Here is a 26582-nt window from a genome sequence, read left to right as displayed (position 1 = left end):
ATGAACTGATTAAAGGTTTAGTCCATAGAATGCACATCATGCATCAATTTACAAGCCAGGGACCGTAATCGTCTGGTTTTCAGCAAGACCGGCCGTTACACACAGTATACATTTTGTAAATGCTTATGAGAGGGAGCTGAAGTTCACCATTAAAGTAGCCTATTGTTATTAGCAATTAATTGTTTATATTTATTGTTGTATTATATATCAATGCTTTTCTTCTTCCCATGCATACAATGCAAATTAATTTTCCCTTTAAAAAAAAGTTACAAGAATATTTGTGTATGCTGTTAATTATAGTTCAGAGAAAGAAAGAACGAAAAAGGGAATCGGGCAAGTCGGGAGTTGACTGGTCATACTTGAAAAAAATGAAAAATCTTTAAATCAAAATAGGCAGAGAAAAACTGCAGTCTTTTCATCTTCAATTTATAATGATGTAAAGTGCAAAGACATGAAGTTGGACCCCCAAATGTTAATATATGAGTTAAGTTCATTAGTAAAGTAAATCCATATAGATCTTCACTAATTGATAGATGAACTAACTGTTTCATCAGGATCTGTACGTGTTTGTATTTGACAGTGTGCCCGTGTTTGCAAGCACAGATGTTGTGTATCAGACAGTGACTGAACACTTGAGTGTGCGCTCGCCTGCATACTGACGCCTCGAAGTGAGTAGGAGGGTGCCAGTGTATTAATGTGTTTTCTTTCTGAGTGTGTGCGGGTTTGTGTGCCTCTGCACGTCGGCCCTGGAATCGCCTTTATGTAATTAAGGGACTTTTGTCCTCCGACAACAGCGCATTACCTCTATTATTGAATATGCTGAGAGTTGAGATATGATTATACTCCAGGCAAATTCAATTTCTGTTTTCAGCAGTTTGATTATAAAAGCCTGGACTGGGCTCTTTTAAGTTAAGCCAGTGTGGTTTTTAGCCTTGTTCTGCAGAGGGATAATAGAAGTGACCCCTTCTTGGCATCTTAAATGACTCAGCCTCAAAAACAGCTTCGAAACAAAGTCCACAAAGACCCTTTGGGGTGTGTATTCTTCTCCTTGTAATGGTAAACCAGCCTTCACTGTGTCCCGTAACTGAAATGTAATGTTATGAGCAGCAGCTTTAGATTTTGTTTTACATGCTTATTTCTTTGGCTGTTAGAGTTATGACATCATTTTCACCATTTTATAGTCTTGTTTTCTTTCTATCTCGACGTGGTGTTTATTCACGTGGAGCAATTTGCTTCTCACATCGCTTTATATTCGCCCCGGATTCTATAGCAAATGATGGAGCTTGTTAACATCAAAGCTAATAAAACATAGTCAGAGTGCTTGAAATGTTAAAAAAGAAGAAGCAGATCTTAAGCTCACCAGAGTCGATCACAGGTGAAGCTTTGCTTTTACAACAAATCCTGAGATTCTTTTATTTGATCTCAGTATAGCAGGTAGTGAAGGATAAACAGCCAGCCACAGGCCTGCGATGGCTGCAGTCAGCTGTTATATTCTGTAACAGTATGCTCAGTATTGTGTGGGAGTTCGGGGGTAAAGAAGGGTCTCCCAACAGCTGCAACAAAAGAAAACATAGGAAGAAAACTATTCAATTTACTCTTCATTTCATTTAGAATAAATAAATTAGACTTAATTTATTTGCACATGAGAATTTTGTATAAATACTCAGCTATCTTTAGTCAAATAAAATCTGAACTGGAGTTGCTCCTCTGCAACACTACGTGGGCGCCTGCGTAGGAGTTATTCATGTTTGCCAATACTGATTGAGCTTTCTCGTGATCATATGAATCATTTTCATGTTGACTTCATTACCATTGACTTTTGCCAGATGTGAGAGTCACCAAATGCTTGGCTTGTACCTGCTGTAGCTTTTTTTTTTCCTTGCGATAACCCCAAAGGCACACGGGTCCATAAATCCAACTCTGGGATCACAGCGAGAGAGGGGGGTCCCGGTCAAGCTGAAGGAGTCGGGGAAAGATCAATCCAAGGTGGAGCGTCCGGCTGGATCAGCAGCTTTTTGACTTGCTTTAAGTGCAAATAGATTAAATCAGGGGGAAGAAGTGAGGTGTCGTACGCAGTGAGTGGTGATGATGGGGAATGCTTAGCTAGTGCATTTGTGCCTGCATGTGTGTGTCTGCGTGTCTGTGTGTGTGTGTGCGTGTGTGCGAGGCAGGAGTTGGCACAAGCAGCGGCTGTTATGAAGATGGTGCGTGTGAGTGTGTTGACGGGGGCAGGAGTCGGTGAGGCAGCTTGTATGAGCTCTACTTGAGTTTTGAGTGCACCTACACATGCTCAGGTATGCATATCTGTATGTGTTTGTATACTGATGTGCACATGCATGTGTGAATGAGTGCTGAGAGGTGATAATGAGGACACCTGGCTGTTACATTTTGTTTAACAAAAAAAAAAAAAAAAAAGTTTTTCCTTGTTAGCACTGTGTTATAACTGCGATCTAGACCGGAGGTGTTTGGCGTGAGTTGACGCTTCTGCTATTTCGGGTGCATAATGTATAATTCATCCTGTTGCTCTGCTGTAATTATTTCTTTCCTTTGTTTAAGTTTCATGCAGTATCTGTTGAAATACAATAGTGTATATATACAGTTCCAGACACCATTATTTTATTTTCAGATAGGGTGAATCTGCTGGAAATGAATCAATACTTCTCTCTGTCTCACCCCCAAAATTTGTGTTCTGTGCTGAGGAGACAGGTGTATGTTTATTTCACATTGTGCAACTCCAGCTGATCTCTATCTCGTACCTGTCTTTGTGGCTCAGATCCAAAAAAAAAGACAAGTAAAATTGTGGATTTAGAAAGTTTCTTATGAACTCGCTTATTTACTCTTCACCCCTTCCCTAAATAAACCCTTTTTCTCTCTCGCTCTTCCAGCCCTCTCCGACCCAGATGGAGGTCCCTGCCGGAGGACATACTGTGGGAGGGGTCGACAGTGCGTGCTGATGGCAGAAACCGGCCGCGCCGAGTGTGTTTGCCAGGAAAAATGCCGGCCCTCCTTCGTGCCGGTGTGTGGCTCGGACGGCAGGTTCTACGAGAACCACTGCGAGGTCTACCGCACCGCCTGCCTGGAGAGGAGACGGATCTATGTGGTGCACAGCAAGGACTGCTTCTTCAAAGGTACCACTGATACACTGACACTGCAGAGGGCTCCTGAAAAGATTTGTTTCACAGGTTATTCCAAGGTACCAGCATCAGCACAGTCCAAATTAACTGGGCTAATTTGTCATAATTGGGATTAATAAATAACACAAAGGAAGTCTGTATGTCACGCCCGTGATGTGATTAGTGCAGGCGGTTCTCCACAGTTTTGCTATTAGCCCTCCGTTGCGTTGCATCAGGTGTGGTTGAAATCTTCGTTTGCTTTTTGCCGATGAGGAAAAACATTTTTCCAATCTGTCATTCATTTATCCCACCATGTAATGATACTGACAAACTCTGAAAGCATTGAATTTCTGGTTGCGTTTGAGGGACAATGACCTCGATTAGCACGTTTCTTTCCAAAGCTGACCCAGTGAAAAGGCAACATTACTGTCGATGATGTTTTGTCTCAAAGTACTGCGGGGGTAATCAGAGTTAAAATGTCGCATACAGTGCCTTTAGTCTTGTGTTGAATACGTTTTAGTCCTAGTAGTTGCAAAAAAAAAAACATTAGTTAATATTGTTCATATTTATTTGAAATTAAATAACTCCAGCTGTTGGATGAACAGAAATACTGCACTTGATTTAAGAAAATAACTGAATAACTGAGAGATTAAGTGATATCAAGTGAAACAGTTTTCTTTAGTTAGTAAACATCATTAACCTCGTTAAGATTTTTATTTGCTGCTCTACCACCGGTACACAGCGATGCTGCAGCGGGGCTGTTTGTCTTCATGTCTGATTGCATCACTGAGTACAGTACAGGTTTTTTTTTTGATGCCTCTGTAAGTGAGAATTGCCCTCAAATGATGATCTGGTGCCTGTGAGGCACACTTTTGAGCAATTTGAAGGCTGCAGTGATGTTCTGACTTTTAGTTTGATGTTGAAACATTAAACAGAAACGGAGATGTACAGACAAACAAAATTATTTTGTTGCGCAGTGCTGCTGTCGAGCTCTTGTCACAGGCATCAATCACTTTGGAGATCAAGCTGTTACTGTCAGCCACCTTTTCAATCGAGATGAATGGAAGAGTGAAATCATTTGAAGTTTGGCGCTGAGGGCCGTGGCTCAGGGTCAAGTTTGTCTGGGATACGACAGCGAAGCAGTCAGACAGTAAGCACTTTTTATCATCTCGTGCCGTATTCATCTTCCTCTGCATGCCCCGCTGCTGTTATCACAGTCCTCAACTCAGTTCAAGTCAGCACACTTACTCTGCAATCACAAATACCGGCATCTAAATCATTTATAGTGGTTAAAGTTTATTCAACAATCAATGTAAATGTGTTATTTTAATGGTGAGTTTTTATTGAGAAGGTAAACAATGTTCAGATGTCATTAACAGGATTTTTAATCCGATAATTCAAACTTCATGTTTCATGAATCAGATCTGTCGTCAGTGCATGTGTATATTAATGTTGTATGTGCACCTGCCTCTACTACCACTAATATCAATATCCTGGCACTCACAAATCACCACTAGGTTACTGTGGATCACCAGTTCTCCATAGTAAATCATTAGGATCTTCACTCCTTCACTATCCCTCATTAGCAGAAGTGCACCCTCAGCATGAGCAGTCAGCATTATTACCCAAGGAACAGCTCGGCTGCTTCATCATCTTCGATTTAAAGGTAACAGGGCTACAAAGGGCTTCGACTAATTTCAAGTATTAACAACTTTCAAATCCTGCAAGCGTGCAAGTATATGTACACGTTACCTGTTGGCGTCCCCTTCTCCTCTGTAAATTTAGTTTTCCAGGTCAGACTAGTATTAAACATCTTTTATAATCCCTCAGAGTGTGGATGTTAAAATAGAATAGTAAGGCTATAGTTATTTAGAGTGCATGGTTTCATGTCGGCGCAGCGCTTAAAAAAACACACACTCGCGCGCACAGACATGGCAGCACTTTTAGTCGTATCACATTAGGGAGGGGGGAAGGCTTCCTGGCAGATACCACCATGCATAACTAATCCACATTAGGGATGTTCAGTCGGCACATTAGGCTTAAACTCAAGTTGTCTGAATGCAAACCAGCAGGAGATGGAAAATGTTGGAAATCAGTCAGATGTCACGGGAATCATGCGTGTGTGTGTGTGTCTGTGTAATTGGGAGGTAATTATTGCACCTGACGTACAAAGACATCATTGGAAAGCATTTCTCGCAGCGCTGTGCCAAAGTCATTACTCATAATTATTGTTTTCTTTTAATACATGAATAGCAGAAGAGCTAGAGAGAAGGTGCAGCGGTTGTCTCTGGGTATGCTAGCGTCCCTGCCGGCCTGTTAGTGGCCTTATTGTGCTTTGTTTTCCTGACTGCAGCCTTATTGTCTCACTGAGAGAAAGCAACAACCTGGTTTGAAGCCTCTGTAACTCATCCAGTCGTCGGTATCGCCGCTGCGGAAAAGCCATCTCGACTTTTCCCCATTGCCCTACGAAAGGAGTGTTTCACTTCGCAGTTGCTCCAGTACTGTAGTGTATAATTATCAAATAAGTCAACATAAAAAGACTAGAGAATGTATCTCCCACAGTAATTGCACCGACACAACACGACAATATTTCGTAGACAAACTGGTATTTCTCACTGAGACAAATTGAGTAAAGTGTAGGTTCAACTACATTTTCTCCCTCCTTTTGAACAAATTGTTTTTTTTTTCTCTGTTTCTTTCTTTATTTCTTTGTTTATATATATTTCAAGGCCCATTTTTGGAAAGCCTACAGCGTATTAAATGCTGGATGGCAAGAAATGTTATTACAGACCCTCACAGATGAAAATGGATCTCTTTGGGTCCCTGCAGCTATGCATTTAGCCACATGGCAAAAATCTTTTTGGTGATTTTGCTCTCAAATTTGATAAAACCCAAAAAGCTCTGCTGTGAAAGCCGATTTTCCTTCAGCTCATGGCTACGGTCAAGGTCGCAGTCTCGATTTTGGCAACTTATGTAGGCTTTCTGGATTATTCTGATTCAGTTTGCCCAACCGGAGCCAAACACTCCAAATTTGGCAAAAGGGAACAATTTTCCGACTGTGCTGACCTCCCTTCACCGGCTCCCACTTACAGTTCATTTAAGGATTTGTTTATTCATAAGGCTTTGAGAGGGCACATGATCACGACCTCCATGTCATTCAGAACATCCATTATTCACTCTTTACTTATCAGAAATATTAACTGCACGCTGTTCCACAGTCTTTGTCATTTACATCGTGGTCTGGCGAGACTTCATGGACTGTTCATGGACACAAGTATCCTTTCCAGTAAACTACACAGCGGCTGACTGACAACATGGACGTTTTCATTTTGCTCTGTCCTATTCTTGTGAACATGAAATCTACTTGGACTCGAGGATGAACTGATTAGGATTTGGTGGTCAAAGATCACTGTGACGCCACAAAACTCATCTTTGGCCATTATTCAACAATTCATATGATAATTACAACACATTTTAACACACATGTGTAACAAGATTAAATGATGAAGGGATGATATCTTATATCTAAAAAGGTCAAAGGTCAACATGGATGTGACATCCAAAACACTTGTCTGGCCATTATTCAACACCATAACTCAGGAACAGCAATTTTACTGGTGCACAGAGGCAAACAACCTGGAGGCGGTAAATCATGTCATCTTCATCCATCAGGAAATGTTTATGAATTCTGTCTTTATGGATAAAATTGACTTGACATCATCATCATCTTGAAGATTAGACTAAGCTCAGACGATTTAGGCATGCATTGTGCTTGGCTGTGCTTTAATACTCTGTTTTTCTTACTTTGTTTACTTTTGTTTCTTGCGTTTACTCATTGTAGTATTTAACGTCAGATGTTTTCATATAAGCGTTATTGAAAAAGTTGACCATTATTTCAAGGAAAAGACCGGGCCTCTACTTTAGTTTTATGTTTTTAATTAACTTTTTTTATTTTACTTTTTCTTCTTCAGTGGAGAGAAACAAGGGAGACAAACATTGTTGTCGGGCTGAAGGAATTTATCCCTGTGGATAGGCAGATATTCTCTCTGTAGAGCTAGAAGGACCTGGTAGCACTGGTGGAAACTCTTTGTTCTGGCCTGTCACTGGCTTCTTTGTATTTACACAAAGTCTGTTTAGCTGGTACTTTAATAGATATTCATTTAACAATAAGTGCCCATATTAGAATATTATATTAGAATAACAATGGAATAAGAAGAAAGACTTTTAAAACGCCATAACAAGGGACAAATCAGTGTACGGACTCAAAACAGGATAAAGGGATTTTTTTTTTATTATTCCACCTTTTCAATAAGTTCAATTCTGTTTTCTTTGAGGCACTTTTAGGATTACTCTGAGCTAGCTTAAGCTTTTCCACATTACAAAGACTCTGATGAAGCATTAGCGCGGAAACAGCAAATGTCACAAAAGTGAAAGTCACCACGTCTCGTGAAGAATGGCAAATTGATAAACAGCTTCAAAGTTAAAAGTTATTTGACCCCAAATGGCTGCAAAAGGGGCACATTGTCAATAAAAAAGACTGATATGCCAGCTGCACTCAAACCTAATAACCCATTTACATTGTAATTGCACAAAGTCATAAAAAGGGTTTTCCTTGAGGATGTCGGCGGGTTTTTTTTCACCATGTGAAAAATGACACCTCCCTTCCCTTACCGAGGGATAATTGATGCCATAAAAATGATAATACCTTTTAATAGAGAGACAGTGCCACCCCTTGACTTTTCAGACTCAACCATGCATTATAATCTGTGTATCATATTTTTTTTCCTTTTTGTATTTTCCTGAATTATCAGGACAAAGAAGGTTACATGCCAACAGAGACATATTGAAACCTGTGATTATATGAGCTTGACAGCGTTGGGCTTTTGTCTGAACATCGCAAAAAAACAAAACAACCAGTGATTATGTTCAGTGTCAAAGCCACAAACTAGTGTGAAGGTTGGGGTGGTGGATGAGCTGTCATCTGGAGTTCTTCAAGTTAGACATCGGGTTTCATGCTTCACCTCTCACCACCCATCAATGTTGACCCTTGCTTAAGCTATGACGACCATCTTTCCATGACCTTAACCAAGTAGTGGCCTGAACTTGATCATATCTCAACTACAAAGATTGGCAGAGTGGAAAACACACATAAATCTCTTTCTGTTGGTATGAGAACTGGGTTTGTTGGGTCACATTTGGAGAGTGTTTTCAAGAAGTAAGTGTACTTACCGTCCAACTAATACATACAGATATTCACTTTCATTGGTTTCACTTGATTTCAAATGTGCATGTTTGGTCACTCTACACAAACATAAAAAATGTGGCATTGTGGAAACAGTTGATGAACTACCAAGTTAATTTCAGTCCATGACCATGTCCCAGACCAATCATCAGCTAAATTCGTAAAATTAGCATCACAAGTGCTGATGCTTCCTCCTCCCTCTCGACCCACTTCTGACCATGGCTTTGATAACCGCCCCATCCCTTTGAAACCATTTGAAAAAAGAACTAACGCAGTTTATTGAACGCTTTCATCTTCCTGATGAAGTAGGAAGCTCCAGCGAGGGCAGACCAAAGAGGCATCTGTTTCCATTGGGTCATGTAAGGCGCTCAGCAGGGGGTCTTTAATTTATCCCGCTATGACCACTTCATTAGGGAGTCGCACTGGTGATACTACTTGTGATGCTGTTGGTTTCCCAGATCAGATGGATGATGTGTTACCATCCGTCAGACAGAAATTAGTCATGAGTCTCCCCAGGCTCACAGCGAGCTCTGCTTCAGTTAGGACGGGGCACTCATCCATTCATCCATTGAGCCCATGATTTCAAACAAATTTGCCTTGCAAAACAATATTTACCTGCAACCTCTTGTTTTCTGTCGAGGTAAGAGGTCTGCTGCTTCTCTAATAATCTGTGAGTAATCTTTGGGGAGAATCAGACTCTGTTTCATTGGCCAAGTATGCTAGCGTATAAAGAATGTGTCCTGGCATTGGCTCTAAAATACAACATGGAAGAATAAGAATAAATACAGTTCCTTTAAGGCTTCTTAAATGTGACTATTTTGCTCTCCTTGAAAGGTATTACAAAAATGTATTATTTGTGTTACTATAGTGGCTCCCAAAGTGGGCGGCAAGGCTACGGAACAAAGCCAAACAACCAGAAGAAAATGTGTCAAGGGATATCTTGCCCTCGGCTTTACCAGTACAAACCGTTGTACTGGTAAAGCCGAGGGCGAGATATCCACCCACCCACCGGGGTAATGAAAAGAGACCACACTTGTCGTGTGTCTCAAAATATTAGCTTCTGACTGCTAAGAAGCTACTTGGAGGCCACACATCCTGAACACAAAGAGAAGCTTGTCTTCAGAAAAAAAAACTGCTACACTACTATCACTCAGTAAAAGATTCAAATGCTTGATTCAGTAACGTGTTCCTTGCTCAGTTTTTTCAGTGCGATGTCACACTGACATTGACAATGTTTAAAATACTTTCTGTAGAGGTTTGCAAGCAAAAGACGTGTATGTGTGTTTGTGGGCAGGGGGGCTTGAACATATTGTTATCTACAACAGGGGGGCATCGCAGAAAAAGTTTGGGAACCACTGTATAACTTTATGATAGTAATCAAAATAATAATTGGGTTTTTGTCACCTTGGAATCTGAACTACTAAAGAGCATTTCTCAATAGGTTTTATCTTTATAGACCAAACAATAATTGGTTATTCTTTCATATAATCAGGAGATGAGTAGATAATGAAAATAAATTTTTAGCAGGACCCTGATTCATTGATGTTGAAGTCATCATTGGTCTTCATGGGATCCAGAAACTGTAGCCAAAACGCTCCAAACATGACGGGTACAGTGTTCATCATCCGTCATGGTTCGCCTTGTTTCTCGCTTTAAGACTTGCCTCAACCATTCTGATGACTCCTTATCATCCCGCCCTGTTCGGCGGCAGCTGTGGTTATAGCATTAGCCATCAAAGCTTCCCTCCTCATCTTTCTCTCCTCGCCCTTCTCCGCAGCCCGTGGCAGCGCTCCGCCGTCCGCCGTCCATCTTATTGCTCGCTAACCCTCTGCCCCCTCCTGTGACTGAGACCATTAACTCGGTCACACAAACACACAGCTCTCATAAGGAGGGCCAACTTTGGCGCAGGCGCTTGCCCTGCAGCTTTAGTCATGTACACAGAGGCTGGGTAAGGTCACAGCGAGATGCTTATACCAACTATGTGTGGTTGCTTGCAGGTCGTTTATGATTTGTTTTGCTGTTGTTTGTTTGGTTCATTCTCCTCTGTGCCAATTCTCCATAGGATTTAAAAGACTATTTTGTGTTTTTTTCATTGACAAGCCAAACTTTATGTCTCTGGTCTCTGTCATAACAGAAGTATTGGTTCTCTTAACAGGTATTGATGATGTGAGCTGCACACAAATATACTTTTAAATACAGTATGTGGGATGCAATTCTGCCATATCTCTCAGTTAACCTTAACCTGAATACCAACATCTTTCCAGAAAATGTTAGAAAAACTTGTTTTTAAGAAAATAACAGTCATTACTCGATAATACTAAAAAATGACTTGATGAAATAGAGATCGTTGGAAGTGAAAGTCAAGATGTACCTTTGACCTGTCAAGTGAAAAGCAGTGATTCCATCGACAGAGAGATAAACTCTCCAAGGTGCTTCTTGTTCGCTTTTTATATCTTGGTTTGCTGGATTTGAGCACGACCTGCTCGTGAGTTGTGCAGACTCTTCACTTCATGTCGAACTACCCTAATTTAGGGCTGCACAATTAATCAAATTACTATCGAAATTGCAGTATGGCCGAGTGCAATAGCAAATCTCAGAATTAAAAATACCACATCATGATTTCAGGTATTTCAGCAAAATGAAAATTGTGTTGTAAAAACAATCATTCCCACAAATCCTGAATCATATTGCAATCGCTATATATGTAATATATAATCACAAAATCATTTTTTACCGTATTACGCAGCCCTACCGTCATTCATTCTGCTGCACTTTATTAAGTGACAGAACCAAATCAGTATAAATGCTCAAAATTTACCAAAACTTTTTCAGCAGGGGTGTAAAGTTACCCAGGTCACATTTTTACGAAATGCTTGGATCAGAAGTTGCCGTCCAACTCTGTTAGGTTAATAAGGACTAAAGTCAGGCTCGGCTACCAGGTGTGACTCACACACACACACACACACACACACACACACACACACAAACACACACCTAACGCCCTCCAGGCCTCCCCTGACAGGCCTTTATTTGTTACAGCGGGCTTATTAACGAGCGGTCCACCCATCCCCATCTTTCTTTACCGCAACACCTTTTTCCTCCTCATTTTCTCTCCTCAACAGTCACGTGAGTCTCAACTCATTAAGTTGATTTCCTCCCCACAGATTCATTACCGTGGACGTATTTGCTATGTGAAATGGATGCCCTGTCCCAGATAGAGACGTCCCCTGGTCCCACTCTGGTCCCTTGCCTCGTAAACATCAGTCTCCCCTATGAAAATAGAAAGATCTCTTTGGTCACCGATGTCCCCTGCTGGTGCGGGACATCATCAAGGATACTGCACCAAAACGAACAGTCTGCTACGGTAAAGACTATAGCCCCGATGTTAAAACAGAGATGTGGTACTTCAGTAAAATGAACAGTACATTTAGGATTTCCTGAATCGTAAACTGCTGTACCATTACTAGAACAGTTTCTCCACTCCAGTCTCAGTTAAGGTGTGATGGGACACGCTTTTTTAATGGAGCCCATAGGCTAGTAAGATGTGGTTAAAAGTGAAGCCTCATCTCCTGCAACTTTTGTTGGAACTGGTGTGAGAGAGAGAACACTGGGTGAATTTTACCTATTTTTACCCACTTATGCTCAGGAACTATCATTTCTTTTCCTCTACCACAGGCACATGAGCACATGCTGATAAGTCACTCCCAAGCAAAGAAGAATAAAGTCACTTTTTAAGTGTCTAGTCGGACACAGCTCAGACGCCTGTTAATGTTTCTGCAAGCCAGTGATATGTTCACATTTTTACGTGTCTTGGCATACTGATGTTTCTACAATACGCGTCACATCACGTTCGCATTACATGTTTCTTATCGGGAGGTGGAGGGGATGCTGGCACAGTTTGGTTAGAAGGTTGCCGCGAGTCAGTGACTGCAGTTCTAGCTTTTCAACATTTGTAAAAGTGAAACCACGGGGATATTTTTAAGGAGACCTCGAGAGAATTTCCAGCAGTGTGTTGGCAACAAGAATTGGATAGCTTTAACGAGAAGTCGGGAACATCTCCAGCTGTGTTTGTGGTGACCAAAGCAGGTATTCTATGCCAAAACATCTTTAACCTGACCAAGTGGTTTGTGTGCCATGCAAAAATGTAAAAACTGAACTTAAAGAAATGTAAAGTTTGAACATATTCCTGGTTTGCATAAAACATACAACGTTTATTCTGGACACACCATTTCAGACGAACGTACTATTTTTGTTGGACCACACACGAACAGCAGCAGCTACACACTCACTGTCACATGCACTGGGAGATGAAACAGCTTCCATCACTCACATCTTATTTTTCAGAAAATGCAAGCAATCTTCTTTCACTTGGGTTGCTCCCACTCCAACTTCATCATAATATAATATGAATGAACCCAAATGTCAACAGAAGAAAGAAAACAGACTCAAATCATATTTGGCTTTCTTTGATCATTTGGCTAAAACAAACTGACGACTGCAATTAGTCAGAAATCTCTAGCAGAGTGATGAAGAGGCCAAAGCGTTGTGTGTTTCTCTTTTCTAACCAGTGCAGCAGATTTTGAAGACAGATTTTGTGAGTTTCTATGATAACAGAGTGTTTTTTAGAGGATCTTTGTTTGTAAATCCCTTTTGGTTCATGAAGACCTTTTTCGAAGGCTTTTAAGATTTTATAAGCTGCATCTTTAATGTATCATTTGACTGAAATTTCAGAAGCTCGAGGGCTTGTCCTGCTTCTCATTCACATCCCGGCAGCTTTCTTCTCTAACTGCACTTTCTGCTTTTTGTTCTTTCACCTCTCTTCTCTTACATAGACTACCTACTCAATCCTTTTCCCAGTCTGTGCGAACACACACACACACACAAACACACAAAACAACACGGATGCAGCAAATTACACAAACAGACATACACAGTCACAGGAATGAAGACACGCCACTTCTGTCACGACAAAAACAAAATAATCTCCTCTGAAAGAAAATGTTTATTCATGCCTAAGAGATTTTGACATGCTTGTCACAACACTGGCATTGCCTATCACTTTGCCTTTTCAGTGGTGAGCTGTACTCTGTGATACCACAATGGTCCCCTTGGATAGGCTGCAAGGCTTTTCGCTTTTGATGCACGTTGCCCAGCCTGGCACATACGGCTTTATTGAGAATTGAAACGTGAGATACGAGTGAATAAATTGAAAATGCAGCGCTATTTAGGGTTTTAATTTCTTTATTTCTCTTTTTTATCTGTCTACCACGCACACACTTCTACCCTCTTTTTCTCTGTTGTAGAAGTAATTAACAGATTCCTAATGTTAACTTCGTTCGGGGGGGAAGACATTCTGGCATTTTGTCACGTCTCTCGTTGGATTAACAGGTGGTACGGCATCATTGTGGAGCTCTTCATCTACATGGTCGGCTTTTATCGCCGTTCATAACACCACTTTTTACAAGCTGTTGGCAAACGCCTCTGAACAACTGAGAAATTAGAAAGTGACAAATGAATACATTTGGCCCATCCCCTTCATTTCACACTTCTTTCATCAGTTTAATGGCTGCATAAAAAGGAAAATGCATATGGCCGCCAGTGCCTCTGGACTCAACTTTGAAAACTTTGCTCGTCAGATGTGTTTTTTGTCAAAGTCGGGATTTCAAAGTACTGTCGAGTGCGATTATCATCTTTCACTGCAGCAGCATTTATGACGGCAATCAAGTAATGTATTTACTATTTACCAGGCAACTTTAGCTTGGTAGTAAACAGCCTTTTAATGCGCGATGGATGCACATTACGCTTTCTGTCTCCATATAGATCTATTTCTTTCCCCACCCTCTGCCCCCTCTCCTGCTTTCGCTCTCCCCTTGTAGACCACTTTCCTCTCCTCTATCTTTCGCCCTCATTTTTCTCTCACTATGCTCCCAATATGGCACAGACGGGGATTTGAGTGACTCTGTCAAGCTTCCCCTCTACATTCCCCCGGTCTGTGTTAAATTGGTTCAGAGCTTAAGTAGAGTGTGAGCCTGGAAAAAACAAGAAATAAAAAATACAAGCATCACCTCGAGGCAAAGTGACCCTGGGTACGAAAAAAAAAATACTGTAAGTCCCTGACAAACACTTACACACACACACACACAAACAAGCACTCACATACACACACATACGCAGGTTCTGGGTCTAAAGCGCATACCTGTGTTCTCACCTGATCCGCCGTGGCTTCTTTAAAAGATCCCTGCTGTCACATCAAAGTATGCTACACATGCTTTGTGTTTTTTTCATTTCAACAAAAACATTTATTATTGTCAATGTGTTGCTTTGTATGCAGCCTGTTCTTTCCACCTTGAGCACAGAGAATGTATTCTTTAGCCAACTTGGATCTTGACATTGGTATACTGCATTATAAATATGATACAACACAACATATAAACAGCAAGAGAGGAGGCGGAAAAGACAAAAATGATAGGGGTGGACCTGTGTGGGGGTCCAAACCAAGACTGTATCTAATTAAAGATCGAAAATTCAGTAAAATTATGTCCCAAACTTTAATACAGTATATTTTGTATATCAATAATTGATCCAAACTGGTCCAAAGATTAGGGGGTAAATTAGGGGGTATTTCCAGAAGAAAGTCAAAGAACCCGTCTGATTAAAGAGAGCCCGAGAAAATTATAATAACACTAATAAGAGTGCCATTTAATCAGCATATCAATTTTATAATCAGAACTATTCAAAGATACAATTTCAGCCAGCCTTGCAGCCATTTACGCACTTACTAATCATTTCAAAATATGTGTCGTAATAATGGAAAATCACAGTTGGCACTTTGAAAGCACAGCCTGAGTCATTCGCTTCCCTGTGTTTGTCCGTGGGTGTAGGGTATACCAGAGCGAGTTCAGTTAAAGAATACGGACTCTGTTAAATTTTCCTTTCTGGGTACAGTCTTCATGTCCCAATGCTCAGCTCACACATTTTTTTTTCCTGCTTTTCTGTCCTTGCCTCTCATTTTCCTCCGGATCTTGAAGCTGTACAGTCCCTCCACTGTCCTGTGTAATGTGAGCTGTCAGATTATATATTTCCACTCTGCCAGCTGAACAGTTTGACCAGAGGGCAAAGAACGAGCCCAGATTGACAACCAGCGTAGCTCAATGTGCTGCAGCACCTGATTTTCTCGACTCTCTGACTGACTGAATGATCAATTCAGTGACTGCCCAGTTTCTCACATATCCTTTTATAAAACCGAGGCACTTCATTTACTTGCACCTAAAACCTGATTTTTACAGAGAATGTGAAGTTCCATAATATGGGTAAAAGAAATGTTTAAAAGGTTCAAGTCACTAGATGTTCTATCTTAGAAAACTGGATTCCTTTTTTTCTTCACTATAAAAAAATATCACACTGCCAATCAGGAATCCTTACAATAAAATCTTGGTGTACTCATTTCCAGTCAGAGCTGGAACGACTAGCCAATAAATCGATTAATTGTTTTGAAATGAAGTTATTATAACTAAGGTTCAGGAGCTAGACCACGCCTCTCTCCTTCGCTAATTCGCCGCCTGAGCCGTCTACCCAAAGCCACCTGCGTCCCTTTAACGCAACACCTATGCCTTTCCAATCCAATCACCTGTGCAGACCTATGTAGCCTAACCATTTTTCTTTCCTACCCTCATCAAGCCTTCTATCAATTCAAATAAAATGACCTTTATGCTAAACGATGGCGTGGTCGTTGTTAGTGAATAATGTCAATATTCTCTGATTTCAGCTTCAACATTTTTTTCCATTTTTCTGACTTTTTATCGAGAAAAGAAAAAAGAATCTACAGATTATTTGATATATAAGTAATTGTTAGTTGCAGCCTTATAATATTAATATCCCTCTACTTGATCCCAAGTAGAGGGACGCTAATTTTCTTTATTCCAGGACCAGACCATGTTTTTGTTGCATGTTTTTCCAATAAAATTCCTCTCAAGCCAATGTCAGCATGTTTCCGTACCACTGGCTTGCGTAGGCCTGGATTTGATGTGGTTTATTCATTGGGTTGTTCATATAAAATGGCTCGAGATAATGTCTCTTTCCATTTGACAAAGGTCAGCCTCCTGATATGAATGGTTGATTTAATGGCTAACGGCACACGCTACAATGGATGCAACATCAGAGGCCATCTGTAATGAGAGAGTCTTTATGTGGCTTTAGCTGTGCCCAATAAACAGCTAGTCCTGAATTGCTGACACGCTGTTTGTGTATATTAACACTTAGCTGAGTTTTACAGCAATGGTGAAGGAAAAATATGCACACTCTTTAGAAAAGCAGAATGTCATTCACATGATATTCTCCAGTGGGAGGAATGGGCTCCTTTCCTTTTTTTTCTTTCACGGTCATTTCATACCATCAACTCGTAAAGCGACTATGGCTCCATTATATTGAGTGACACCGTGCCCTTGGTGCTCATTATTAGCAAGTGCAGCATCTCAGTACAACAGGGCCTATTTGCATCATCGAGCCACCATTCTACCATAAGTCGCTGACTATGGAGAGTGCTGTAATGCTAAGACCCAAAGGGAGTAGCAACCCCCAACAGCTGCCTCGGGGAAGTTATCAGTCCGTGTTATTATTTTCAAGCTCATCCCACATGGTCTCCTCGGAGAACCGGAGCAGTATGGATGGATGCTGCTGACCTTTTTGTTTTTCGCGCCTATGTTACAGGTGTCACTGAAGCTTAGCAGGGACCGGTGGCTTCCTCTTGAGGTGAGGCTCCATCTGGTCACAGTCCCACTGCTGATCCAATGCCTGCTGGCATGATACACAACAATGCTGCCAATTCAGCGACTGTAATTTACAATTTACTCTTTAATTAGATTGAGTGTTTGTACCTGAGGGCTGACTTTAATTGTCTGATGTTTTTTAATTCAGTATTTCTCCAATACTATTTATATTTCATGTGTCTTGTTATTTTTTTTAAATAATAATGCTTGTTCTTCTCTGGCACCACGTAGCATTTCATTATTATGGTACTCAACCTTTTTTATTTTCTCTGACAAACTTTTTTACCTTTTTTTTTTTTGATCTGTACATTATAAAACCCATAAAAGTTGTTGTTTAAGGATGCACTTGTTGTACGAAATCACTAACTGACAGATTGTGAAGGGAACCGTTTTTTCTTTGAGTTTGGTTGCATTACAGTGTTACACATGTAGAACTGTCTCCTTGATGGTTGCACCAGTTTTTCCTCTCAAACGTTTTCTCATATATGTAAACACCTTAAAGATCACACCTAGATCACATGAAACTCAAGCCTTTAAACACTGTTCGTCGAAACAGCCTCTTCAAAGCGGAAACAGACAAGCCTTTAACTTTCTCTCTCCCTTCATTTCCCTGTGGTCTTCCTCTGCCACCATTACAAAGACAGCATTAGCAACATGGCTACTCCAAGCAGCCTGGCTACTGTCCAAAGCAAAAAAAAAACAACTGTAAGAATCCCAATTTGACCTAAAAACCCCAAAGCAGAGTAAAACACTATGTTGTCTTAGTAGGTAAGCAGGTTTTGTTTCTCACGGATAAGGTAGAAAGTATGGCAGCTTTGACATGTTCTGATGGCAAGCAGAAACACGTATCAACGGGGGAGCAGACTTTGACACCACACCGGCACTCTCCATCGATTGAGCACCCGTCGGTTCACTCTTGTTTTATCTCTTGTTTCTATCACTCTCCCTCTTCGCCTTATTTGCCTCTTCCATCAGAAGGGTTCTTTTTTCGTTTGCAGTGTCGAGTTTCCAGAGTTATTTCAGTTGTACCGACGTTACGTGCGGGTTGTGACCAGGTAAAACGATGCCTCTTGCTATTTTAGACATGCTTCCTGTATTCGACCTTCAATTTTCCTGGAATACATCCTAAAAGCAAGATTTATAGGGAACAATCTATACACGTCGGTGTCATTTTTGTTCAGCTATTACACTGTGCAACCAGTATTTACTTCAGAATGATAGGTACAAACAAAAAGTTTAAGTGATGTTAGCTTCTTTAAGATGATGTGTTTTCTCCATATCATTTTAGGTTTACATTATTACCACTTTTCTTTGACGCTCAAACCAGCCGTATGCCATACGTATGGAACAGTCCACTTCTGTAAACTGAAGAGACAGTCCGTGAATTTCTCATAGCTTTAACAGCGTATCAACAAAAACAGCCGCCCTTTAGTTTAAGTGTCAGTGAAAGAGACAATTTATCATCATAACTGAATCAGTTGTGGCAAGCGAACAAGATGCGTTCTTGAATGAGATAAGGATATGTATACTACATTAAAGGTGGGTGGATTAAAAACATGTTATTTCATCGAGAAGGCGTTTCGAGACTTGACTCGGCTGCTGTAATTACATTCACCCCGTACAGTCCATATCTTGTACGTTCTGTACGTAACATTAGATATTTAGTTTGCGGGGGATTGAAGTGTGATCCCTTGGCCTCGCTCATTATCATGCAAAACAGTTCCATTATTCAAGTGCACTGCATGGCGATGGGCGATCTTTTCAGTGATGGATACTATTTCATATAAATTAGTCACTGCACTTCAAGTGAATTACTTACAGCTGGGTGGAAGGCGAGGGTTGCTTATTACTCATGATGCTAATGCCGCAGTTTGTTTTGCTTCGCTCCTTTCGCTCCTCACTCATCTGCATTCATTTTCTGCATTTTAAGCATTTGTTTGAGCGAGTGATTAGAGGCTCCGTGTCTTACTAAAGGCCACTTTATGGAGCATTTGTCTGCTCAGGCGGTCAAACCCGTGACCTTACTGTGACAAATGACTCTCTAATCACTAAACGACCACCGCTGTTCAACACAATCCACAGCAAAACAATTTGTTTGCAGCGGGCAGCCCTTAGTTAAGACTGAGTCTATCCTGTGTGTTTGTTTGTGTGTCCATGCGTGCGTGTAATTAGTAGCTAAACTGCTAATTAGCATCATTACCATCTCTTGAAAACGTGGCCTACTTCTAGTGTAAGAAGGCAGCTAGTTGTAATCCCCAGTTTTAATGAGCAATGCTTGTAATGTTCACAAACCATGTCAGGCAAACTTCTATTTTGCCCTGAAGACGGGAGAATCAGGTAAGCAATAAAATTCTGTTTTTGTAACTTAATTGGGCCTGATTATTGGTGGTTGGTCGTCAGGATCTGTTTTTGAATGGGGGGGGGGGGGACAGCAGAGAGGGATCTGTCTTGCATGAAGGGTAAAGCAATCTATACCCCATATTTTTTTTCATCAAGATCCATGCAGTATTCCCTGAGAAATTAACAAAAGTGTCAAAAAACGCCAGATCTCGCAATGCTAAAGAAAGTGAGAAGAATGTCCTGGATCTGTCCCTTTATCTGGATCAGCACCAAAAGTTACCGGTGTCTGTTCTGGGTCGAGACCCATCCTCCATCTAAGTATTATGAAAATCCATTCTGTAGTTTAATGCTGCCAACAAACCAACCAGCGGACATGGGTGAAAGCATGACCTACTTGGCAGAGGTGATAAAGTTCATAATGTATGAGCTAATGTGAAGTATAATACTTTTCAGACAAAGTGTGACTGGTTTGCTCTGATTTTCCAAATTGATAATGTATTATTATTATCAATATCACCTGTTGTGTGAAGATGCAGCAGCGTATTTACTTTCCTTGCAGACTCAGATCTTTTGGAGCCAGATTATCTGTTTATATCCAGTGACTCGGAGTGTCATGCTGCACTGTCGTAAAGCCTGGCTCATCTGTGAAACTTCAAACTACGTTATATAATCAGCTCCACAGGCGTGTTCTTAACAGAGAGTACCAACTTCTGTCCTCCGATAGGCAATTCAGAGTCCCTCCAACTAAACACAACAGACTGAAGAATTATTTTATACATCAGTCCATCCTGTGCTGTTAAATAACATCTGGATCTGAGGATATAACATCATATGTTTAATGATCATACTTTAATAAATATGTCCCATATGTGTTACTGTATGTCTAATTTGTGAGTATGGAAAATTAATATCAGTGTAAACCAACAATAAAGTTGTATCTTAGTATTTTAGTAGCAGAGGTAGTATTTTATGGCTCAAAACGTTCGTTGTTCTGAATTTTGGTCCACAGTTTTAATTGACAGCTCAAAAAAGAAGTCAGATTATATTAGTATCAGCATTCAGAGACTCATATTGTGCTGTAATTTGCAGCCCTGCACCATTTGGTCGTACCGTCTAATAGCTTCATACTCGTCTTCTTCGCCTCATCCCCGTTGCTTTGTTTATATTTGGTATTTTCCATTGCCTGCTGTTACATCAGACAATGATGACAACTCCCCTGGCAGGTGATAACAGCAACTCCACGTGAACCCTTGAAATGTTTTAATGGTCCTGTTATCTAGTTAGATACAGTCATCTTCACTATGGCCAGAGCTGCTGTGTGTCTGCTGCTTTATCTGTGCGAGACGCGGGAATGTTATTCGTCTCTGTCTATCTTGCGCCTTGTTGTGTAAAGCGTGGGTTCACAGGCAGAGGAGGATGATAATTGAAATCCTGAGTGGCAGGTCACTTTCATAGTAAACAAACACTGCATACTTTAGCTCCAGTAATTGCTTTTGAAGAGCAGCTACAGCAAAATGCAAACACACTCGCAGGAGGCACGCACACACTAAACACACGAGAGAAAGAACAAAAAAATTCAAAACGCAGCTCTTTCCTGCAGGGTCATTTGCCATGGAACGCTGCACTAGTGGTTGGCCTGGGAGCTTCAATGACAGGGCAAATACACTCTTTCTCCCGTGACTGACACACACACACACACACACACATACACATGCTGGAGTGAAGGCCCTTGAGCCCACACAGTGACTTCCATCTCTGCCTTCTTTCTAGTGCAAACGGAGCAATGGAGCAACCATCCCTGCAGCTACAACCGTGTCTCTCTCAGCCCTCTTCACTCGTGTCGTCCCCGGAGCCCCAACCTAGCTCTCCAAGCCCTCTACTCCTTTCCCTCTCCTTTCCCCCTCTGTTCCTTTTTCCTCTATCCTCCTCTCTTCCCCGCTCCTCCCTTCTTTTGTCCTCACTAGTTATTCACTCATCCACTTCACTGTCCATCCCTGAGGCCCCATCCTGCTTGTCCATGTTCTCCTTTTTTCGTTTTCTCTCCTCTTTAACCAGCCATCCCGCCTCAATCCCTCCCCTCTCAGCGCTTTTTTTGTTTTCTGAGACGGAGTTAAACCTTTGCTCGGCTGCGTTTTGGATGACAAGGTAGCCGACAGTCTAACCTGAATGGTTAAGTGGAAACTCTGGTCAGATGCCAGCAACTTGTTTCTTCATTAATTCAGGGCTTGTTGTTCCTCCTGTGCCATTTTAATCAGGCTTCAGCCGAACTTTATCCAGAAAAAAAAAACGGATTTTCTTGCTGTACCCTTTGAGACTGTTCCAGCCTTCAGAGCAGCTCTGCCTTCAAGAAAATGTTGGTAATACTAAAACTTCAATCAGCCTCAAGAAATCTCTTCCTTTGATTTTCCTCCTCTCCTCTTTTGCGTCCACTCTCTCTGGTAGGTCTCCACCTCTTTCAACCCTTCACTCAAATCTCAATATTTCAGCTTTTTTTCTACTTTCATGCTTTTAATACTTTTCACTTTCTCTCACCTCCCCTTTTTCTTCTTTTGACACCCTGAAGGCGAGCCCTCTGTAGTGCTCCCTCCTTCACCCATGTTACAACCCAGGTTAATATGACTGCCCCTCTGTTGCATCCCAATCTGTCCTCCAAAGAGGGTGCAATGATCTATCACAAACAGACACACAAAGAGACACTCTCCGTCTCCGGAGCTTTGTGACGGTGATTCAGGCCACAGCGTCGCTTCACCAAACGGCTCACAGCTGCAGAGAACAGAGTATTTGGCATTAACCTCGAATAATGCTCTTTGACTCGTGTATTAAGTTATCATACTCGACATGACTATACCTGTGAGCAGCTCCTTTAGAACTACACAAAACGGATTTGTAATAATACAAAATGCCGCTTTTCAAAGCCGTGTTGACAGTTTTATTCATACTTGTCCACAATGAGACCTCAAAAATAGGGAAGATTTCGAAACCAAAGCAGGGTCTTCCTCCAGAAAACAATTTCAGTTTCAGAAGCTTTTAAGGAATGAAATTAGAAAAAAAAAAGTGAAATACTGCAACAGCATTTTCATGCTAGCCTTTTAATTCTCACATGCACGACATTGCCCTATGTCTGTCAGCCTCTCGATGGTGATTAACGTCGGTTCAGACCCACCCCCCGTGATTGATGGAAAAATACCTTTCATTCAAAACTGTCCTTAAGAAACAGAAAGTCTTCTTTTACGGACATCTTAAATTCTTTCTCTTCTCCAGTTCTCTGTCCATCTCACACTCACTGAGGGGGGCGAGGTACAACAGTACTGTAGACTGAATGCTATACATTGCCAGAAACAGCTTGTGATAATTATAATTAAAAAATCGAGAGGGATACGGGAGAATTGTGAAACCGGGGGAGGGGGCAATGAAAAACTGGAATTTCCAGGGAAAGGGCATTCTTCTTGTAGAAAATTGCATCTGCTGCCACATCAGCAGCAGTGAGCATGTGCTGATCCACAGGGTAGCATTTGGTAACTTTTTTAGCTGTAAATTTACTGCCATCAATCGCCTATCATTGCATGTTATGCTAACTGCTAATCTGCTATACAGCAGCGTCAGCAACAATGTAAGGTCACTACATTGTTTAGGAAGAGGATTGCTGATTGGAGAATGTAGTTAGCTGATAAGAGAGAGCCACTTGGACAAAATACCCAGCATGAATTGCACATCAGCTTTGGATTGAATCTGTGGCTGTAACCCTGACTGTTGTTTCTGCTTTATGTAATGTACCCCAGTATTCAGACTGAAGCTCTCAACTTTTTAAAAATGTCACATTGACTGTGTTAGGGCTTTATCCTCTTAGTAGTGTTTTTTTCCAAAGGCAGCAGCCTGACCTGCACTGTGCACAGTATTTATCCCTCATCTTGGATGCAGTCAGTAGGGGAGCTGTGCCACTGACTGAATGCACAAGATGCTTAATTACTCAAACAGGTGCTTGCCACAGAGACAGGATTGATGCTTCAAGAGCACTCAATTAATTGAAGCCCATTGTCAATAACAGGCCATGAATCATCCCTTAGATCTTCTCTGATTTAATTTAGCAACACACAAGGATCAACAGTGTTAATTAGAGATTTACACAGAGATAGGGGCATCTGGCTTGATTAATTTATCACATACTCTCCTCAACGACGACTCTGTAAGCTTTTTACTGACTTCCTGGTCCGTGGCGGAGGCTTAAATGAGCTATTCATATCACATTAACAGGTAATATATCTCATGGCTCTCTTGAGAGAACGCACACATGATAGACATGACTAGACATTAGCAGGTACGAAGAAAAATGAGGTGATGATGTCCTCTGTCCTAAAGCTAATTACGTGTTTCCACTGACCTTGCGTGGAATGGGTTAAACAGAGCTGATGTGCACACACGGGAACCCACAGCCAGCAGAGACAGGCTTGCATGCACATCTGCATATCAATGCTTGCACACACTCACACAGATACACACATTTTTCTAATGCGATTACCTCGGCAGACATTTATAGACCCAGTTAATCTAACAGCAGGAGCGGTGCACCATTCCATATATTTGTGTTTAATTCCAATTAAACCTGGACTGTGGACAAACTAATTTTCTAAACCAATTACACAGGAAGGAGATAAAATAACAACCTTTGAACAACCTTTTTTTCGCCATGAAATCTCTAACCAAAATTAAACCCAGATATCTAAGGCTCTTGGTAAGCTTAGCCACATGGCAGCAAGGTTGCAATAAACTGCTGCTGACATTTGTCAGGTTTATGTGTGTGGGAAGTGCAGCTCTCCCTGACAGCCTGCAGTCAGTCTTTCTTAGGCTAAGCAACTAATAGAGGTAAAGCTGTTCTCTCCAGTCTCCGTATCAGTAACTGTTCAACATGATACACTGTGGGACGGTAGGGTGGATCATTGGATTGAGCTGTTCTTGGATAACTCATACCTCAGAGCAGTTGGGTCTTCTGGTGGAGTCTTTGCAGGTTCTCAGTGTGTTCTCTTGGGCTCTCTCAGGGTTCCTCCCACAGTCCATAGACATTAATGTTGTCGGGATCGACACTAGATCACTTGGTGGTGTAAGTGTTGTAATATAATTCAAAAGCTTTTATGGTATATGGTATATTTATTAGCATATGACATAATGGGATTACATTAAGGAGTCATTTCAAGCGATTACCAAGATATCAAACATCTACTCTTACAAAAATCAATGAAATCGTGGTATTAAGACATCCCAAATCAAAAAAAATATGAAAATGTACTTCATTTTACTGGAAAAAAAAGTCAAAAGAGCTTTTACCAGCATCCCAGATTTAAAGACATCCTGATTCATCACTGATTGAGACCTTGAAACCTTCCCAAAAATTAAATCTGCTTACCCCTCACCACCCCTACAGAGGTCCTGTGGAGCCCCTTTAGCTCCAGATCTTTGATCAGCCACGCTGAGAGCATCCTAAAGCCTCGCCTTTGACTGCCGTCGGACTTCCTTATGCTGAAGTCTTGCCTCATGGTGCGGCTCCCCCGCTGGTGTGAACCACAGATGTGCAGGCTGACAGATCCAGAGCTCTCACTTCATAGGATAACACATGGATATTAGTGTGGACACGTTTTTTTGACACACACACTCATACAATTATAAAATGTCTCCGTATGTGCCATTCCTTTTCCTATTTTGAAAATGCCATTGGAGAATGGGGTTGTTAGTGTGTGCTTGTGGCCTTTAAGCAGATATTTGACCTTTGATTGAGGTACAGATGCAGTTTAGGGGAAAGGATTGTCAAAGAGGAGCCTCACTGACAACTGGTGGCATACCTTTAAAAGGCATACGATGCTGGATTTGTCAGTTGTTGTTTGTAAACCCCATTCAAAAGTGGAGAAAGTTCATTGTCGAGTCTCATTCCAGAGTGCTTTGGCTCACCAACCTAAAGCATGATTGACAGCCTGGGAATGAGACCCAACAAATCAGTTTTCTTTGTTGACGCCTAAACACGTCTCAAACACAGCAAAATAATAAGGAAATAAGAAAAAACAGGCAGATGGCAAGCCCTTTTTTCTGCAGGGGACAGTGACTGCTAGCCAATTGTTAAAATTAAGCTCTAATGATATATAAATATAATAATTTGTATTTGTCAATAACGCGAGTGTTGGATTGCCGACTGCAGTGATGCAGGTATTCAACTAGACTGTTAAGGAACTGTGCCTGTAGGCCTGATGATTTACCAGTTGATCTATGTTCCACCCATCACCTCTGGTCATGACCTCCGAGTATCGACCAAAAGAACGAGACTGTTGATGTAAGCTGCTAAAATAAGCGTTCCTCACTGCGTGTCAGGGCTCACCCTGAGGGACAGCTTTAGATCCACAGCTCCTTTGTGTTTAGAGCAGACAGTTGAGGTGGTTCGGGATTGACCCCAGATCTGAAGAACAGGCTGGTGGGATTGTACACCCATCAGCCACAACATTAAGACCACAGACAGGTTATCAACTACAATCATTTTTATTTATATAGTCCAAAATCATGATCACATTGCCTCAGTGGGCTTCACAGTCTATACAGTGAACAACATCCTCTGTCCTTAGACCCTCGATTCAGGTGAGGAAAAACTAGACACGGGACCAACATACAGGACCCAAAGGATCCACTACGAAAGTCCCGGTGCCAGACGCCGACACCACCAGAGGTCTTATGACCATGCCTTGACAGGTCAGAGCTGTTTTGGTTGCACAAGGGGAACCTGCACAATTGTGACTGATCGGTGTATATCCTATGTGGTCTAGGAAGTCTAGTCAATTTGATCTATATAGCCCCGAATCACAAATTACAATTTACAGTCTGTCGAGCATGCGACCTCATTTGCCCTTAGATCCTCAATTTGAATGAAAATGAAATTCCCCAAAAACAAGTTTAACAGGGAAAAAAAAGAAGAAAGAGGGATATACTGAATTACATACTGTATGTAGATTGTAAAACATAAGTGAATGCCTTAGAAACTCCTCGAAAAAGCTGAGTGGGATAGTTGGAAAGATCTTTTGGAAGACTTTGCCCAGCCTGTCACCATCACGACCTAGCGAGCAAAAAAAAATGCCCGCATGTCATGCATAC

The 26582-nt window shown here is 41.3% G+C and overlaps 1 protein-coding gene across 1 annotated transcript in view; it reads left to right on the top strand.

Moving 5' to 3' along the window:
• The window catches only part of fstl4 (follistatin-like 4), a 196780-nt gene that overhangs the window by 69494 nt on the left and 100704 nt on the right, over positions 1 to 26582 (top strand). Inside the window, exon 3 of the mRNA XM_073478835.1 lies at positions 2886 to 3128. Within this exon, the coding sequence (XP_073334936.1) occupies positions 2886 to 3128 (243 nt within the window). The remainder of the gene's footprint in view (positions 1 to 2885; positions 3129 to 26582) is intronic.

Source organism: Pagrus major, chromosome 13 (genome assembly GCF_040436345.1).
Source record: "Pagrus major chromosome 13, Pma_NU_1.0".
In the NCBI taxonomy this organism is placed as follows: domain Eukaryota; kingdom Metazoa; phylum Chordata; class Actinopteri; order Spariformes; family Sparidae; genus Pagrus; species Pagrus major.
Note: the sequence above shows the minus strand (reverse complement) of the source record. Positions and strands in the feature narration are given on the sequence as shown.